The following is a 16,390-nucleotide window of genomic DNA, read 5'->3' on the forward strand; positions in this document are numbered from 1 at the left end:
AATTGATGAAAAACTCCCGTATAGCTACTCATTACAAATTGCAATATGGACAGATTGGACAATGGAGAGCCTGTGTAATCATTTGCAGTAATGGCATATTATTTTTCGCATAATTAATGATGTGCATTCATGGCCGGCCGTGATTACTTCAGTTTTCCGACTATTTCGTAACCTGCCTGTTACATAAACAGTTCTCCCTGCAGTGAGGAGTACTACGTGGCGCTGGACTACTGCGCGCGGTCGTTGCTGGAGGTGTCGAGCAGCGACGCGGCCGGCGCGGCGCGACATGCGCTGCTGCTCACCCTGCTCGAGAACAGGGACGGCAAGACGCTCGAGATGGTAAATATGCTGAACAATATTGGCCATAATGACGTCGTAATTTCTTTGGATACACAAAGCGATATACAAATAAATAAAACCGTGTACTAATTAAATTAAAACATAATTTTGGACAGCACTAACGATTGAGATAGTGGTATGAATCTGGATGGATTCAAGTTTTTCAAAAGGGTAGATAGTTTTAGTTTAATAAAGCTATGACCAAAGAAAGTCACAGATAATATTTCGGTTTTATATAGAACTCCGATAATGCCTTCGTCCAATCCTTAGATAGGCTAAGAAACGACCCATTCCCCTTATATTCATGGCTGTAGTTTATACAAGTGTGTTGTGTTCCGCAGATGGTGTCGTGTCCATCGGAGACGGACGCGTCGCGGTGGGCCGAGGCGCTGGCGGGCCCGCGCGCCGAGGCGGGCGAGAGCGTGTACGCGGGCTGGGACTGTCCGCAGGTCGTCGCGCTCTACGCCTATGCGCCTGCGCAGCCGGACGAGCTGCCCCTCGCCGAGGGGGATGTCGTCAACGTTACGCGCAAGACCACTGAAGGTGAGTGCAAATCATAATCAAGCGTTCAATAATCAATAATCAATTTACATTTTATTAATTACATCTAAAATACAGAAAAATACTGGCTACTTAGAAACTTGCATATTTCTTCTATTATAAAATTTTCCATCTAATATAGTCAAGTACCTGTAATATACCACCTACCCTACTCTATTATACCAAAGTCGTATATTTTCTAGATTAATCACAGTTGAATTTATTATTATAGGTTGGTACTACGGCGAGAGGACGCGCGACGGCGAGGCGGGTTGGTTCCCGGGCTCGTACACGGCGGAGATCGCGTCCCCGCACGTGCGCGCGCGCAACCTGCGCCAACGTTACCGCCTGCTCGCGCTCTCCAGCACATACCTCGGCCAGAAGAAGCGCACCTGACCCCCCGCCACTCGCCCTCGAACCGGCCCTGCACCCGCCAACAGTACAGTGTTCTATGCCTGAGTCTTCAAATTGACACACTTAATGACCACAATATTAATGACACAAATCTTGTTGTATATGTTTGATATAAAAAACATGTTTTTTCAATAAGAGCGAGCGAGACGTTTATCTTTCTCTGTTCAGCCGTCACAATTTTGTAAGCGTGATATTAAAACATTCATCTATATATCCCTAGTTAACATCACATTAGATGGTAGAGTGGTGCTAGTATGTGCAAGATGTGTTTATTCACACCGTGTCGAATCTCAAGTGTTCTTGTGTTAAATTGTAGCTGAGTAACTAAAGACGATATCCGTCCGCAGACTGCCTTAAATGGTTGAAAGTACGCTTGTGTTGTTCTAAAATGTTTATTATATAAAATTAGTTTTTCGAATTTTGTAACTAGATGTCAGCACTTAACTAATCTAATTTGATATTGTAACATTTGTAAAACCTATTTTTTTAACAGTATCAACTATTTCATTAAATAAAACACATTTACTTACAATCAACGCAATCATGGACTAATGGACCAAGATTATATATTAATATTTTTATTGATGAAATTAATAAAATCTTTATGAATTCTATAAGATTTTTCAGTGATACTATCTAATATTTACTTAATGATTGTTGAAGTTTGAGTATATGCGGACATTAACATTAAAATAAGTAATGCTGATGACGAATATTTCGATAACATGAAGAGAGAATGTTTTCTTTTTTTTGTTTATTTGTATTTACACGAACATAAAATTAAAGGCAAATATAAAGGCGAAAATTTGACCACAAAAATATATTTATGAAAAATAAAGACCATTCTATGACTCCAAACCCAGAATTTTTAATATTTCATCGATATTACCAAAAAAAAATTTAAACAGCAAAATAGTTTTTTTTTTTTAAAGAAAGGTTTTATAGTATGTATTATCTTTGGTGTAAAAACTTTCGCTTTTAAATTCCCAAATTTTAGTTGTGAATTGTACAGTTACGAATGAGATTTGCAACATATATATGTACAGTATTGTAAGGACATATAAAATAACTAGCGCTAAATCGTTTAACTTTAGTTATGTTTAACTGGCACTTGGCCGCTATTCGTTAATCGTAGTATCTAGTCATATTGTATATGTTGGAAACTGATTGGTTATTAGTTGTAAGCATTATTGATTATTGTTTCCTTTGCTTATAAAAACAATGCGGACAAGTTGACAGTTCTATGGATGGTTGAGCCGAGTTCCTGGAGATAAGGTTTTTTTTTCTAAAATCGTGGGATGTTAGTTGGGGATAACTTTATAAAAATATTAATATATTTTTATTCGATTGTAATTTTGATCAAGGTTTTAAAAAATATAATACAATAAAAAAAATATGTTTCAACTTAGGAATCCGGCCATCTGTTCCAATCATATAGAGATAGTAATATGTATATTATAATGAAATTGTAAAGTATCCAAGATTTTGTAATGTATTGATATGGACGATAAATTATTAAATTACTTGCATTGTACTTAAGTAAATTATTGTTTGTAAATAGATAAGTACATGCGTAACATATTCAATAAACGATATGTATTATAATTACGTATTTTATTTTTGACAATTACCCTTTTCACGCAAAGACGAATAAAACCGAGAAAGTAATAAGTAACTTCCTTGCCAAAGAGAAAAAAAAGTAGGTAATACCTATGTTGAGAAATATAAGTATGAGACTGTTTTATACAGATCGCATTTGTTTATTTAGCACAATTAGGGTTTGGGTCCGGGACGTCTCGTGTCTCGAAGCCCCGAGACTTTTCCTAATTTTAGTTGTCTCGAGTCCCGAGATTTTTGGGTCGAGATGAAAAAAAAATGTGTGGAATTAGTTTGAGACCCGGAGAAGGACAAAAGCAACATTCTATTCCGGGAAGATATAAAGCGGGATTTTTATTGTGGAAAATTCGTGAACGCGGGCGAATCCGCGAGCAAAAGCATACTAACATTACAGAACATAAATGTGTTATAAGTACATAGGAGAGGAATCCCCTTTAACTGTCTGCGATAAACTTATCTCTCTAGATTGTGCAGGTTAAGTCAGAAGTTACGACCTTCATGACTTGAACCCAGGGACTTCATAATGCCGGCATTAATAATCTCTAAGTAACGTAAAGATGGAAAATGAAACACCACAAAAAACTTTGACATATAACTATATTATATTATTATAGTTTGTTACAATATGTTGGTCATAAAATTATGTATATCTTGTGCTTAACTTCAACTAACTTCTCTACGATACAAAAAGCATGACATGGGAAAAAGCAAACATAATGAATAAATAAAATGCAAACTCTATCAAAAATATGTCTTTTCATTCAGATCTTAGAATTATAATCTCAAATCCAATCCTAAAGTGGATCATGAACACAACAATTTGTGAATGTGATGTCAACTTAAATTAAATATGCCTTTTAAAAATGTTGTGAACAATGTTTCACGCGCTTATTTGGAAATTGTACTTATATCAAACAATTTCTCTAGTCAATTAAAACACTTGGCCAACATTTTTATGGTTTTACTAATTGATTTCCTTATTGGCTTCGTTTATTACTTGCTGGAAGAGTTCTAGCACAAACTATAAATGCTATGCTGTGTACGAAATCGTTAAAATGTTTTATTTTGTAAAAAATAGAGCTATAAAATCAACAAGAATAAGAGATCTAATAGTATTTAAATAAGATATATTATACACTAACGCGGCAGCAAAAGCTTTTATAAAATTGACATACCCCTCTATATTTAATGCTACCTAACTTTATTTGTGGACAACTCAAATGTAATTAATGATTCAGTCAAGTTAGTAACATTCAATAGACTCTCCTCTTAATATTAAATTTAAAAAATCAAATTCTTGTCTTTGATGAGTTGTTTTTGACTTCAAACAGCTTCCTTAGGAAATACACCTGCAGAGTGCCAGTTGCAGCTATCGCTATAATTTGAACTAGAGACCACCTGAAAATAGAAAATAAATATGATTTACAAATACTCTAATACATTATTTCTGCCGCCAAGCAGCTGTGTGTAGTCAGTGGTATGTTCCGGTGTGAAGGACATCGTAGCAAGTGTAACTACTGGACATAATGAGACTTAACATCTCACGTCTCTGGATGGCGAGCGCAGTGGAATACCAAACAATACTTTGTATTTCAAGTTGTTGGATGAACGTTCTACTGTTTATCGGCGGTCGTATCGCTTACCATCAGGCGAACGGCAAGCTCGTCTCATCATTCAAAGGAATAAAAAAAAATAAAAAATCTATAATTGTTTCTTTGGAAGTAAACTTTAACATAAAATCCGCGAAGATAACTGACACTTTAATATCATGTAAAACATTCGTAAGAAACACTTCAAATAACGATACAATGTATCTAAAAAATTACATAGGTATATATTTAAAACACAATGAAATAAACATTAAACAATATTCTTGATATTGATAGTGCAACTGAGTGTGGACAATGGGACTCCCCTACAAATGGAAGGTTACAAAATCATATGTATATCCATTTTTACACAAGTAATCAAATTATTATTTAAAAACAAGATCTTATTTTATTTATATTTTATATTTATTATGTGAAAGTAAAAAAAAAAGAGGCTGTTGTAGAAAAAGAGAATCAATGATGGTTTAATTCAAAAGAACCTGTGGATAATTTTTCTATTGTTGGTGTTTGAATGATTGAATTTTTTATTAATAATCTGCATTCCTAAAACCTAAACATGCCTAAAATACAGACATTACCATATTGGCAACATAATATACATACTTTATACATACCTTATCTAATATTTATGAATTTTTACAAGAAAGATTTTTATACAAATTATAAATTGTATTTATCAGAATCAAATGTGTTGTATACCACTAACTAGCCTTTATCACATAAAATGACTAATCAATAACATGTAATTATTGATATTATTTACACTCTTGGTGTGCAACACCCTGTATATTACGAAAAATTCGTCACAGCTATAAATAGCTGATAGACATACGGACAACAAATATATAACAGTCTTTGGAATTTCTAACATCTATTAGTATGTAAATAATTTAAGATGTCTTTGGAAAATAGAGGCATTCAATTCAGTTCTGGCTTGTAACACTATTCAAAACCATTACGTAAATTCTAAATGCCATTAGACTGCCAGTATTTCACTTTCCCTAGTCTAAGTTAAGATATAAATAAAATTTACATACATATCAAAATGAATACATAAACACACACACTCACGCCTTTTATCCTAGAAAGAGTAGGCAGAGGCGCAACTGGTGCACCCACATTGCGCCGTGTTTATACCGTCCCATGATGTGATAGGGGTGAGCCTATCACTATATCGGGCACAACTTCTAGACTCCGGACTTCTAACTCTGGTATCGAAACCGATACCTCAAAACTGCTGTCCTAACATAATACAACTATGCCACCGAGGCAAACTCCGAAAATGTATAAGACTTTCCTAAAATTATTTGTATATCATCTTCATTATAATTTGACAACAGTGACTTTTCAAACGACCTACACCTCAGTAGCCCTAGTGACCATGTAAGCTGTAGTCTTTGACACACCGGAAAAAAAAAGAAGCAACCAAAAATTCTATTACAAACTTCAATAAAATCAGAAAACTAGTTTTATTTCATTGTCTTACATTTGTGTAGACATAAGAAATCATTAACATTTTTGTTGATTCTTGGCTGTTATAACTTATATAGCATGCTTTACATGTTTTGGGTTAGAAAAGATCATGCAACTGGTTTATTTAATCTAAGAAAGTACACATCTAATATCAATAGAAGATAAATTAAATGGTTTACCTCATAACATAGGCGTTATTATCCAGCAATTATTGTCTGTCTTAAAAAAATGCATGGATATTAACTTAACGTTTTGTGTTTAAATTATTTCATAATTATTTATTTCAAAGATTTCATTTAATATAAGATAAACAATATCTAATTATAATTATGTAGGTAAGTACATACTTAATGTTATAAGCAAGAAGTCCTATGCTAAAATTATTTAAATCTAATTTACCTTTATCTTTGACAACAAACCAAGTAAGTTATACACGGAAGTCAGTATTATTATTAATGTAATTTATCTATCGCTAGATTCGTGCCATTTAAAATGAAGATCGACTGAAGCTATATGTACGAGTACCTACTCGCAAGACGTTTCTCTCAAACGAAGAACGGCGATGATAATTCTCAGATTAATTAAATTATAATTACTTAATTATTGATATCACTTCAAAATGTTGTTAATTTTGTGACTATTATAATTTAAAATATAATAAAAATAAAAAATAAATTTAAAACTAGTGTAACTATGTGTAACTGTTATTATATGTACAATGTGGCAGTGCTAATAAATAAATAAATAAATAAATTTCTATATGAAATAAATATGCATACGTAAATTGGTGCTCGTTTATTAACATGTTGTAATTTGGTGTTTTGTAAAAGCAGCAGATTTATGAAATCCTAGTTGGTAGTCCCTGGTTGACTACTCCAGCAGGGTGCGCCGCCACCCCCGGCAATCACCCACCCCCCGACTTTCACTCTCTTGTGCGTCGGGGATCTCGACCCGATCATGGGAACGTAACACCCTTACCGCCAATGCGTGTGCACGCCGTTTTAGTTCTACTGCCGCAAGCATTAATAGCGAGAATAGCCAAAACACAAACGTTACGAGGTCGAGAACGTTTTGAACGATGCGTCTAGGGTGTAGTAAGTGTTGACGAGACAGCACGGAATATTAGGGCGTGTTGCGTGTTCGCTAAGAGTGAGGTTCGCGTGTGCCGGAATCGGTTACACGCACAATGTGCTGCTGCCGAAGACAACACCGGACGAGTACCGGATCCCTCGTCACCGGGCAACCCGCGTACATTTCACAAATATTTCATATTACCAGCCTGAGTTCTTGTGTTAAATTGTAGCTGAGTAACTAAAGACGATATCCGTCCGCAGACTGCCTTAAATGGTTGAAAGTACGCTTGTGTTGTTCTAAAATGTTTATTATATAAAATTAGTTTTTCGAATTTTGTAACTAGATGTCAGCACTTAACTAATCTAATTTGATATTGTAACATTTGTAAAACCTATTTTTTTAACAGTATCAACTATTTCATTAAATAAAACACATTTACTTACAATCAACGCAATCATGGACTAATGGACCAAGATTATATATTAATATTTTTATTGATGAAATTAATAAAATCTTTATGAATTCTATAAGATTTTTCAGTGATACTATCTAATATTTACTTAATGATTGTTGAAGTTTGAGTATATGCGGACATTAACATTAAAATAAGTAATGCTGATGACGAATATTTCGATAACATGAAGAGAGAATGTTTTCTTTTTTTTGTTTATTTGTATTTACACGAACATAAAATTAAAGGCAAATATAAAGGCGAAAATTTGACCACAAAAATATATTTATGAAAAATAAAGACCATTCTATGACTCCAAACCCAGAATTTTTAATATTTCATCGATATTACCAAAAAAAAATTTAAACAGCAAAATAGTTTTTTTTTTTAAAGAAAGGTTTTATAGTATGTATTATCTTTGGTGTAAAAACTTTCGCTTTTAAATTCCCAAATTTTAGTTGTGAATTGTACAGTTACGAATGAGATTTGCAACATATATATGTACAGTATTGTAAGGACATATAAAATAACTAGCGCTAAATCGTTTAACTTTAGTTATGTTTAACTGGCACTTGGCCGCTATTCGTTAATCGTAGTATCTAGTCATATTGTATATGTTGGAAACTGATTGGTTATTAGTTGTAAGCATTATTGATTATTGTTTCCTTTGCTTATAAAAACAATGCGGACAAGTTGACAGTTCTATGGATGGTTGAGCCGAGTTCCTGGAGATAAGGTTTTTTTTTCTAAAATCGTGGGATGTTAGTTGGGGATAACTTTATAAAAAAATATTAATATATTTTTATTCGATTGTAATTTTGATCAAGGTTTTAAAAAATATAATACAATAAAAAAAATATGTTTCAACTTAGGAATCCGGCCATCTGTTCCAATCATATAGAGATAGTAATATGTATATTATAATGAAATTGTAAAGTATCCAAGATTTTGTAATGTATTGATATGGACGATAAATTATTAAATTACTTGCATTGTACTTAAGTAAATTATTGTTTGTAAATAGATAAGTACATGCGTAACATATTCAATAAACGATATGTATTATAATTACGTATTTTATTTTTGACAATTACCCTTTTCACGCAAAGACGAATAAAACCGAGAAAGTAATAAGTAACTTCCTTGCCAAAGAGAAAAAAAAGTAGGTAATACCTATGTTGAGAAATATAAGTATGAGACTGTTTTATACAGATCGCATTTGTTTATTTAGCACAATTAGGGTTTGGGTCCCGGGACGTCTCGTGTCTCGAAGCCCCGAGACTTTTCCTAATTTTAGTTGTCTCGAGTCCCGAGATTTTTGGGTCGAGATGAAAAAAAAATGTGTGGAATTAGTTTGAGACCCGGAGAAGGACAAAAGCAACATTCTATTCCGGGAAGATATAAAGCGGGATTTTTATTGTGGAAAATTCGTGAACGCGGGCGAATCCGCGAGCAAAAGCATACTAACATTACAGAACATAAATGTGTTATAAGTACATAGGAGAGGAATCCCCTTTAACTGTCTGCGATAAACTTATCTCTCTAGATTGTGCAGGTTAAGTCAGAAGTTACGACCTTCATGACTTGAACCCAGGGACTTCATAATGCCGGCATTAATAATCTCTAAGTAACGTAAAGATGGAAAATGAAACACCACAAAAAACTTTGACATATAACTATATTATATTATTATAGTTTGTTACAATATGTTGGTCATAAAATTATGTATATCTTGTGCTTAACTTCAACTAACTTCTCTACGATACAAAAAGCATGACATGGGAAAAAGCAAACATAATGAATAAATAAAATGCAAACTCTATCAAAAATATGTCTTTTCATTCAGATCTTAGAATTATAATCTCAAATCCAATCCTAAAGTGGATCATGAACACAACAATTTGTGAATGTGATGTCAACTTAAATTAAATATGCCTTTTAAAAATGTTGTGAACAATGTTTCACGCGCTTATTTGGAAATTGTACTTATATCAAACAATTTCTCTAGTCAATTAAAACACTTGGCCAACATTTTTATGGTTTTACTAATTGATTTCCTTATTGGCTTCGTTTATTACTTGCTGGAAGAGTTCTAGCACAAACTATAAATGCTATGCTGTGTACGAAATCGTTAAAATGTTTTATTTTGTAAAAAATAGAGCTATAAAATCAACAAGAATAAGAGATCTAATAGTATTTAAATAAGATATATTATACACTAACGCGGCAGCAAAAGCTTTTATAAAATTGACATACCCCTCTATATTTAATGCTACCTAACTTTATTTGTGGACAACTCAAATGTAATTAATGATTCAGTCAAGTTAGTAACATTCAATAGACTCTCCTCTTAATATTAAATTTAAAAAAATCAAATTCTTGTCTTTGATGAGTTGTTTTTGACTTCAAACAGCTTCCTTAGGAAATACACCTGCAGAGTGCCAGTTGCAGCTATCGCTATAATTTGAACTAGAGACCACCTGAAAATAGAAAATAAATATGATTTACAAATACTCTAATACATTATTTCTGCCGCCAAGCAGCTGTGTGTAGTCAGTGGTATGTTCCGGTGTGAAGGACATCGTAGCAAGTGTAACTACTGGACATAATGAGACTTAACATCTCACGTCTCTGGATGGCGAGCGCAGTGGAATACCAAACAATACTTTGTATTTCAAGTTGTTGGATGAACGTTCTACTGTTTATCGGCGGTCGTATCGCTTACCATCAGGCGAACGGCAAGCTCGTCTCATCATTCAAAGGAATAAAAAATTAAAAATCTATAATTGTTTCTTTGGAAGTAAACTTTAACATAAAATCCGCGAAGATAACTGACACTTTAATATCATGTAAAACATTCGTAAGAAACACTTCAAATAACGATACAATGTATCTAAAAAATTACATAGGTATATATTTAAAACACAATGAAATAAACATTAAACAATATTCTTGATATTGATAGTGCAACTGAGTGTGGACAATGGGACTCCCCTACAAATGGAAGGTTACAAAATCATATGTATATCCATTTTTACACAAGTAATCAAATTATTATTTAAAAACAAGATCTTATTTTATTTATATTTTATATTTATTATGTGAAAGTAAAAAAAAAAGAGGCTGTTGTAGAAAAAGAGAATCAATGATGGTTTAATTCAAAAGAACCTGTGGATAATTTTTCTATTGTTGGTGTTTGAATGATTGAATTTTTTATTAATAATCTGCATTCCTAAAACCTAAACATGCCTAAAATACAGACATTACCATATTGGCAACATAATATACATACTTTATACATACCTTATCTAATATTTATGAATTTTTACAAGAAAGATTTTTTATACAAATTATAAATTGTATTTATCAGAATCAAATGTGTTGTATACCACTAACTAGCCTTTATCACATAAAATGACTAATCAATAACATGTAATTATTGATATTATTTACACTCTTGGTGTGCAACACCCTGTATATTACGAAAATTCGTCACAGCTATAAATAGCTGATAGACATACGGACAACAAATATATAACAAAGTCTTTGGAATTTCTAACATCTATTAGTATGTAAATAATTTAAGATGTCTTTGGAAAATAGAGGCATTCAATTCAGTTCTGGCTTGTAACACTATTCAAAACCATTACGTAAATTCTAAATGCCATTAGACTGCCAGTATTTCACTTTCCCTAGTCTAAGTTAAGATATAAATAAAATTTACATACATATCAAAATGAATACATAAACACACACACTCACGCCTTTTATCCTAGAAAGAGTAGGCAGAGGCGCAACTGGTGCACCCACATTGCGCCGTGTTTATACCGTCCCATGATGTGATAGGGGTGAGCCTATCACTATATCGGGCACAACTTCTAGACTCCGGACTTTCTAACTCTGGTATCGAAACCGATACCTCAAAACTGCTGTCCTAACATAATACAACTATGCCACCGCAGGCAAACTCCGAAAATGTATAAGACTTTCCTAAAATTATTTGTATATCATCTTCATTATAATTTGACAACAGTGACTTTTCAAACGACCTACACCTCAGTAGCCCTAGTGACCATGTAAGCTGTAGTCTTTGACACACCGGAAAAAAAAAGAAGCAACCAAAAATTCTATTACAAACTTCAATAAAATCAGAAAACTAGTTTTATTTCATTGTCTTACATTTGTGTAGACATAAGAAATCATTAACATTTTTTTGATTCCCTCGCTCGGGAATGATACTGGTATTGCAGTATGTCATTAATATTCCTCTCTACAAACTGAATGGAGTTCTGGAAACAATAAATAATAATAATAACTTATTCATAAAAATTAAAAGTAATACAACTTTGTTTGAACAATTGTAACTGAATAATAATACTTTGATTCAATTGTGTTTCATTATTTACTTATCAAACATAATTATATATTGTTCATTGCAATGTTAAGCATCACATTATATTTATTTACATTATTTATTTTTAACTTTAATAATATATGTTAAAATATTAATTATATAAATAAATATCAGTTTTAGAGAACAGATCAAAATTTTGAAGTTATTTCAAATTGAAATTTGTTGTATGTGATAGGGTCTGCTTGACAAAAACAACATATTTGTAGATGTTCCAAGGCAAATGACTTCATTAATTATTCATGATTTTGTGTAAATTCATTATGCAAATTATTGAAATAACTTTAACGTGAATTATGTATTTGTTATAAATACATTTATCAGCTATGATAGAATTTACAATTATTCTTATTAAATAAAAACATGAAGAAAAGTGTTATATATACCCTTATACTTTTTAAAATAAAAAAAAGAGTCACAAACACCATACCGTAAAGTTCTTAATGTTCATATCAAGTTCCTCGACCTCCTTGGCGTATTTCTCCCACATGTCGTATCTGATCACAGAGAGGTACAGGTTCACCAGCTTGCCAGCAAACCTTGAGAACTGATTGTCAATGCACACAGCGTAGTACCCGCCCGTGGAAGACTGGTCGGCGTACTCCGCGCTCTGCCGCCACTCGTACGGGTGTACAATCTGACCGTTAGGATGTCTAACAGCGAAACCGCAGTTACCATCACCGCCTTTCAATACCTGTCGAAATTAATGTTTTATGCCAATTATTCACACATAACTATTATCACGATGATCTTGAAGCATACATAATTACTAAAAATATTATCGCAGAGAGAATGTCTCGCTAATTACCTGATAACTTGCGTAGAAAGTAGCCCCCGGTTGCACGTACTGGAAATAGCAATCTTCCTTGCCGGGGTCTATGTGAACCTTGTAGTCCATGGTTACAGCCGGTAAGTTCTCGTACCATGGTGCCGCTGATGATGTTAGCGCGTCACCGACAAGTGATAAAACGGTAAATATTATCGATAACAAAGTAAACATATGCCACGTCCGTCTAGCCATGTTTTCGTTTTAAAAGTGACGTGTGCGAGTAGGACAACAAAAAATGTCAAAGGTGAAAGTTTTATGCGCGTTCCGTTTTGATCAGATATAACCATGCACTGATTTATGTAAACTTAGAAGAAACTTTACATGATTAATTTATAATTATATAATATCTTTAAGTAGAAGTATTAATTAACTGTTTTTATAACTTCTACCATACAGTACTTTAATCTAAACCCAAATTTAACTTACAGACACGAGTTCAATAAACTTTCAATTTGACATGAACAGGCTGACAGCCAATCTTGTCAGTGTTTTGAATTGAGATTTGAGGTTATATTTACAAAAAAATCATTAGGAAAAGTTTTTTATTAATAATATTAATGTAAATTTCTTTTATAAACAATAAAAAGATAATGAAAGCGAGGTACTTGACTTTCTTTTCGTACATAGGAACTTCATTCAGGTATGAACTATAAAATCGTATTAGCGTAACTCAGTGTATGTATATTTCATTTAATTTTTTCCTTGCTGCACTAAGGTCCTCAGAGAAGATATGGCTTAAAGAAGGTCGCAACTACCCTGATCCTGAGAGTGTGCAGGGTCGAATGGAAATAGCCCTTTTAAGACTAAGGTCTCTTAATTATCCTAACGTAGTATTGTCTAGCCGGTAAGTAACTAAACCATGCTTTATCCATTTAAATGAATTATATAAGTTTCATAGCGTTCTGGAGTGAAAACAACAGCCTAATATTTCTTATTCATATTTAACATTCCTAATTAGTAATTGACACTAAAATATGAAAAAGGCAAACTAAATTAAAAGCAAAAAAAAAAGCAAATATTAAAATAATTATGTTCATTACATGCACAAAACTAAATATCTTAACATAGTTGCCCACCTTACTTCTTAAAAACAATTTGTTACAGCACAGATGGCGGAGTGCATGCGCTTAATTCCAGTGCGCATTTTGACTTGGACCGGCACGGAACAGAAATATACGATCCAAATTATGTCACATATAGTATGAACAGGGTCTTCAACAAAAACGACTGTAGTATTCTTGTAAAGAAGTGCCTGCGAGTATCTGACAACTTCCATGCTCGGTTCAAAGCACTTTCACGGACTTATCTGTATCGGTAAATATCTCATGATTTGTATTGTGAATACAAATTTATAGTATTATTCTGAATATACCTTTGCCGAATAATAAAGAAATATATAAATGTTTGAAATAAATAGAGACTTGCAGTAAGTTTTCAAGGTGTAGTGAATTAAAGTTTATTAATGTCTAAAGTTTTTACCCATAAGTCCAGTTTGTTTGTAAAAACCATTAACCAACGCTAAGTCTTGTCAGGCTAACAAATATGTCATGTTGAAAAAAATATTTAGGTAATGATTTAAACAAATTTTATACAAACATATTTTAAATTATAGTTTGGCAATCTTGAAGGAAGGTGTTAACATACCAGAGAAAGAGTCTATTGCATCATACATACCGATTGAAGAATTAAATAGATGCCACTTTAGTTGGTAAGTGTTATATGTAAGAGTGTACAAATAAGTTATGATGCTAGCTCATGATAAGTGATTATTATAATTTTTATAAACTGTTTGTATTTCTATTTTCTCAGTAGATTACAAGGTTTCGACATTGAGAGGTTCAAAGCAGGCGCTAAATACTTAGAAGGATACCATGATTTTTCAACATTCAAGAGGTTTGATAAACTGAACCCACACAAACACAATCGCAGGGAGCTCAAGTCTATAATAATAACACCTGGACGGCCGATAACAACTACATATCACCAAGAGAATAGTTATTTTGATTATTGGGATATTGAGTTTAAAGGGCGCGCGTTTGTTCATAATCAGGTATCTCAACTTTCTATATTATACTAACTCCTGCTTGCAGCCCCAGCTGAATTATAAGTTCATTAGAAAAAAAAATAGAATATTATGCCAATTTCCAAACTATCAAGTTGAAACAAGAAACAAACTTCACTTTTCTCTCATGCAACTGTATTACTATTACTATACTTAATGGCATAAAATACTCAGCAAAAGCCTATTACCAATTAATTAAATGGGCACCTCTTAAATGAGTATTAAAAGTTTTTGCCACCAACCCTTAGCATTCTGCCCATCATACCACCTTAGTTATTATTATGTCAGTGCCTATACTTCAATGAAATACTAAATTTAAAATATCACCTACCATTGCAGATAAGACGCATGGTGGGAGCTCTAATATCAGTTGGTATAGGTAAGCTACAACCAGAGGACATTAAGGTGATGCTCCAAGTGCCATCAAAGCATTCCTGGTACTCATTCATACAGGCGGGGCCTCCTGATGGCCTATACCTCTGTAATGTGGAGTATAATCCTGAGGACTTGATCTATAACCCTGATCAGACCAAGGATCAAGACTCTGGAATAGATTGTGACAGTGATAGTGAATAAGTGACTGTATTTAGAAGGTTAATGTTACATATGTTCTAGAAGATATTTGCCTAGAGGGTAGTTGTAAGTTTACTGCTCCATATAAAATAGTGCCATCTGTTGAGCAGCTCATATAACTACGATCCAATATAATTGATATAGCTATAAATTATAGAGAGTAACATGAATTTCTTAAAAGAATTACAGAAGCAAAGAAAAAAATTGAAAGAAACCGAAACGATCGTGACGAATGTCGACGGAAAACGATTCGTTGAGAGCAAGAATGATGTCAAAACAATATCCTCAAATATGTACGGCTTTGTGGTCGACACCAAACCAGACAACGTACCAATAATGGTTACAGAACACCTCTACATTGGTTCACAAGATTGCACAAACGAGAGTGTACTGATTAATAACAATATCAAACATGTCTTGAGTTTGGGAATTTATGTACCAGTTCCAATCGATCAAAAATTCGTTGATTGTCTGGATTTGCCTGAAACTGACATTAAACCTGTACTTAGAGAATGCCTACCATACATTAATGTTGCTATTGATAGCAAAGAGAATGTACTAGTACATTGCAATGCTGGCGTGTCTCGAACCTCCATGGTGGCTATAGCATATTTAATGCAGTACAAAAATATGTCTTATGACGATGCATATGAACTAGTAAAAGATAAAAGGCCAGCAATTCAACCTAATGACGGGTTTAAGAAGCAATTAAGGGGAATAAAGCCTAGTGAGCTCATTTAACTCGTAACAATGGCTTTATGGTGTCAGAAAATATTCGCCTAGTCAACTAACGAAATAAAAAATTACCTCTCATGAAATCCTGCATCAATATTATCTGCCATAAAATTAATAGATAGTGTTAAGGAATTTGTATGTATTTGTCGCGTGTTTTGTGCTAATGTAATTACTTAACAAATCATAGATAAATTTCCAAGATTGTAACGCATTTGCTTTGTTATATAGTTTTAGGTGAAAATATAGATTTTAAAATCTTCAT

General features: G+C 33.0%; 3 protein-coding genes across 11 annotated transcripts in view; 2 read left to right on the forward strand and 1 right to left on the reverse strand.

The window, feature by feature from the left end:
- Window positions 1-2,898, forward strand: part of LOC115442575 (ephexin-1) — a 103,052-nt gene extending 100,154 nt beyond the window's left edge. For 8 of the 9 annotated variants that reach the window (XM_030167642.2, XM_030167646.2, XM_037439542.1 and 5 more), the window contains 3 exons: window positions 192-339; window positions 681-882; window positions 1,112-2,898. In XM_030167642.2, the coding sequence (XP_030023502.1) occupies window positions 192-339; window positions 681-882; window positions 1,112-1,275 (514 nt within the window). In that variant the 3' untranslated portion in view covers window positions 1,276-2,898. The remainder of the gene's footprint in view (window positions 1-191; window positions 340-680; window positions 883-1,111) is intronic. The other variant, XM_030167645.2, reaches the window with a different exon arrangement.
- A 591-nt stretch (window positions 2,899-3,489) lies between these two features.
- Window positions 3,490-12,957, reverse strand: LOC115442583 (transmembrane emp24 domain-containing protein B). The gene is given in 5 exon segments (XM_037439545.1): window positions 3,490-4,308; window positions 6,173-6,212; window positions 11,726-11,807; window positions 12,360-12,623; window positions 12,738-12,957. Coding segments are annotated over 5 exon segments (708 nt in total). The 5' UTR covers window positions 12,951-12,957; the 3' UTR covers window positions 3,490-4,199.
- Window positions 12,958-13,214: 257 nt separating this feature from the next.
- Window positions 13,215-15,620, forward strand: LOC115442582 (tRNA pseudouridine synthase-like 1). The gene is made up of 6 exons (XM_030167658.2): window positions 13,215-13,398; window positions 13,474-13,602; window positions 13,863-14,072; window positions 14,371-14,466; window positions 14,568-14,808; window positions 15,160-15,620. The coding sequence occupies exons 1-6, from the start codon at window positions 13,349-13,351 to the stop codon at window positions 15,394-15,396; spliced, it is 963 nt and encodes a 320-aa protein (XP_030023518.1). The 5' UTR covers window positions 13,215-13,348; the 3' UTR covers window positions 15,397-15,620.
- Window positions 15,621-16,390: the final 770 nt, after the last annotated feature.

The sequence above is a fragment of the Manduca sexta genome, chromosome 17, assembly GCF_014839805.1.
Source record: "Manduca sexta isolate Smith_Timp_Sample1 chromosome 17, JHU_Msex_v1.0, whole genome shotgun sequence".
In the NCBI taxonomy this organism is placed as follows: domain Eukaryota; kingdom Metazoa; phylum Arthropoda; class Insecta; order Lepidoptera; family Sphingidae; genus Manduca; species Manduca sexta.

What these genes read in the sequence shown, in the direction of transcription:
- LOC115442582 (XM_030167658.2), top strand. Translation starts at nt 13,349, where the DNA reads ATGAAAGCGAGGTACTTGACTTTCTTTTCGTACATAGGAACTTCATTC. An exon ending in TACATAGGAACTTCATTCAG is followed by an intron (nt 13,399 to 13,473) that starts GTATGAACTATA and finishes TGCTGCACTAAG; the next exon opens with GTCCTCAGAGAAGATATGGC. An exon ending in AATAGATGCCACTTTAGTTG is followed by an intron (nt 14,467 to 14,567) that starts GTAAGTGTTATA and finishes CTATTTTCTCAG; the next exon opens with TAGATTACAAGGTTTCGACA.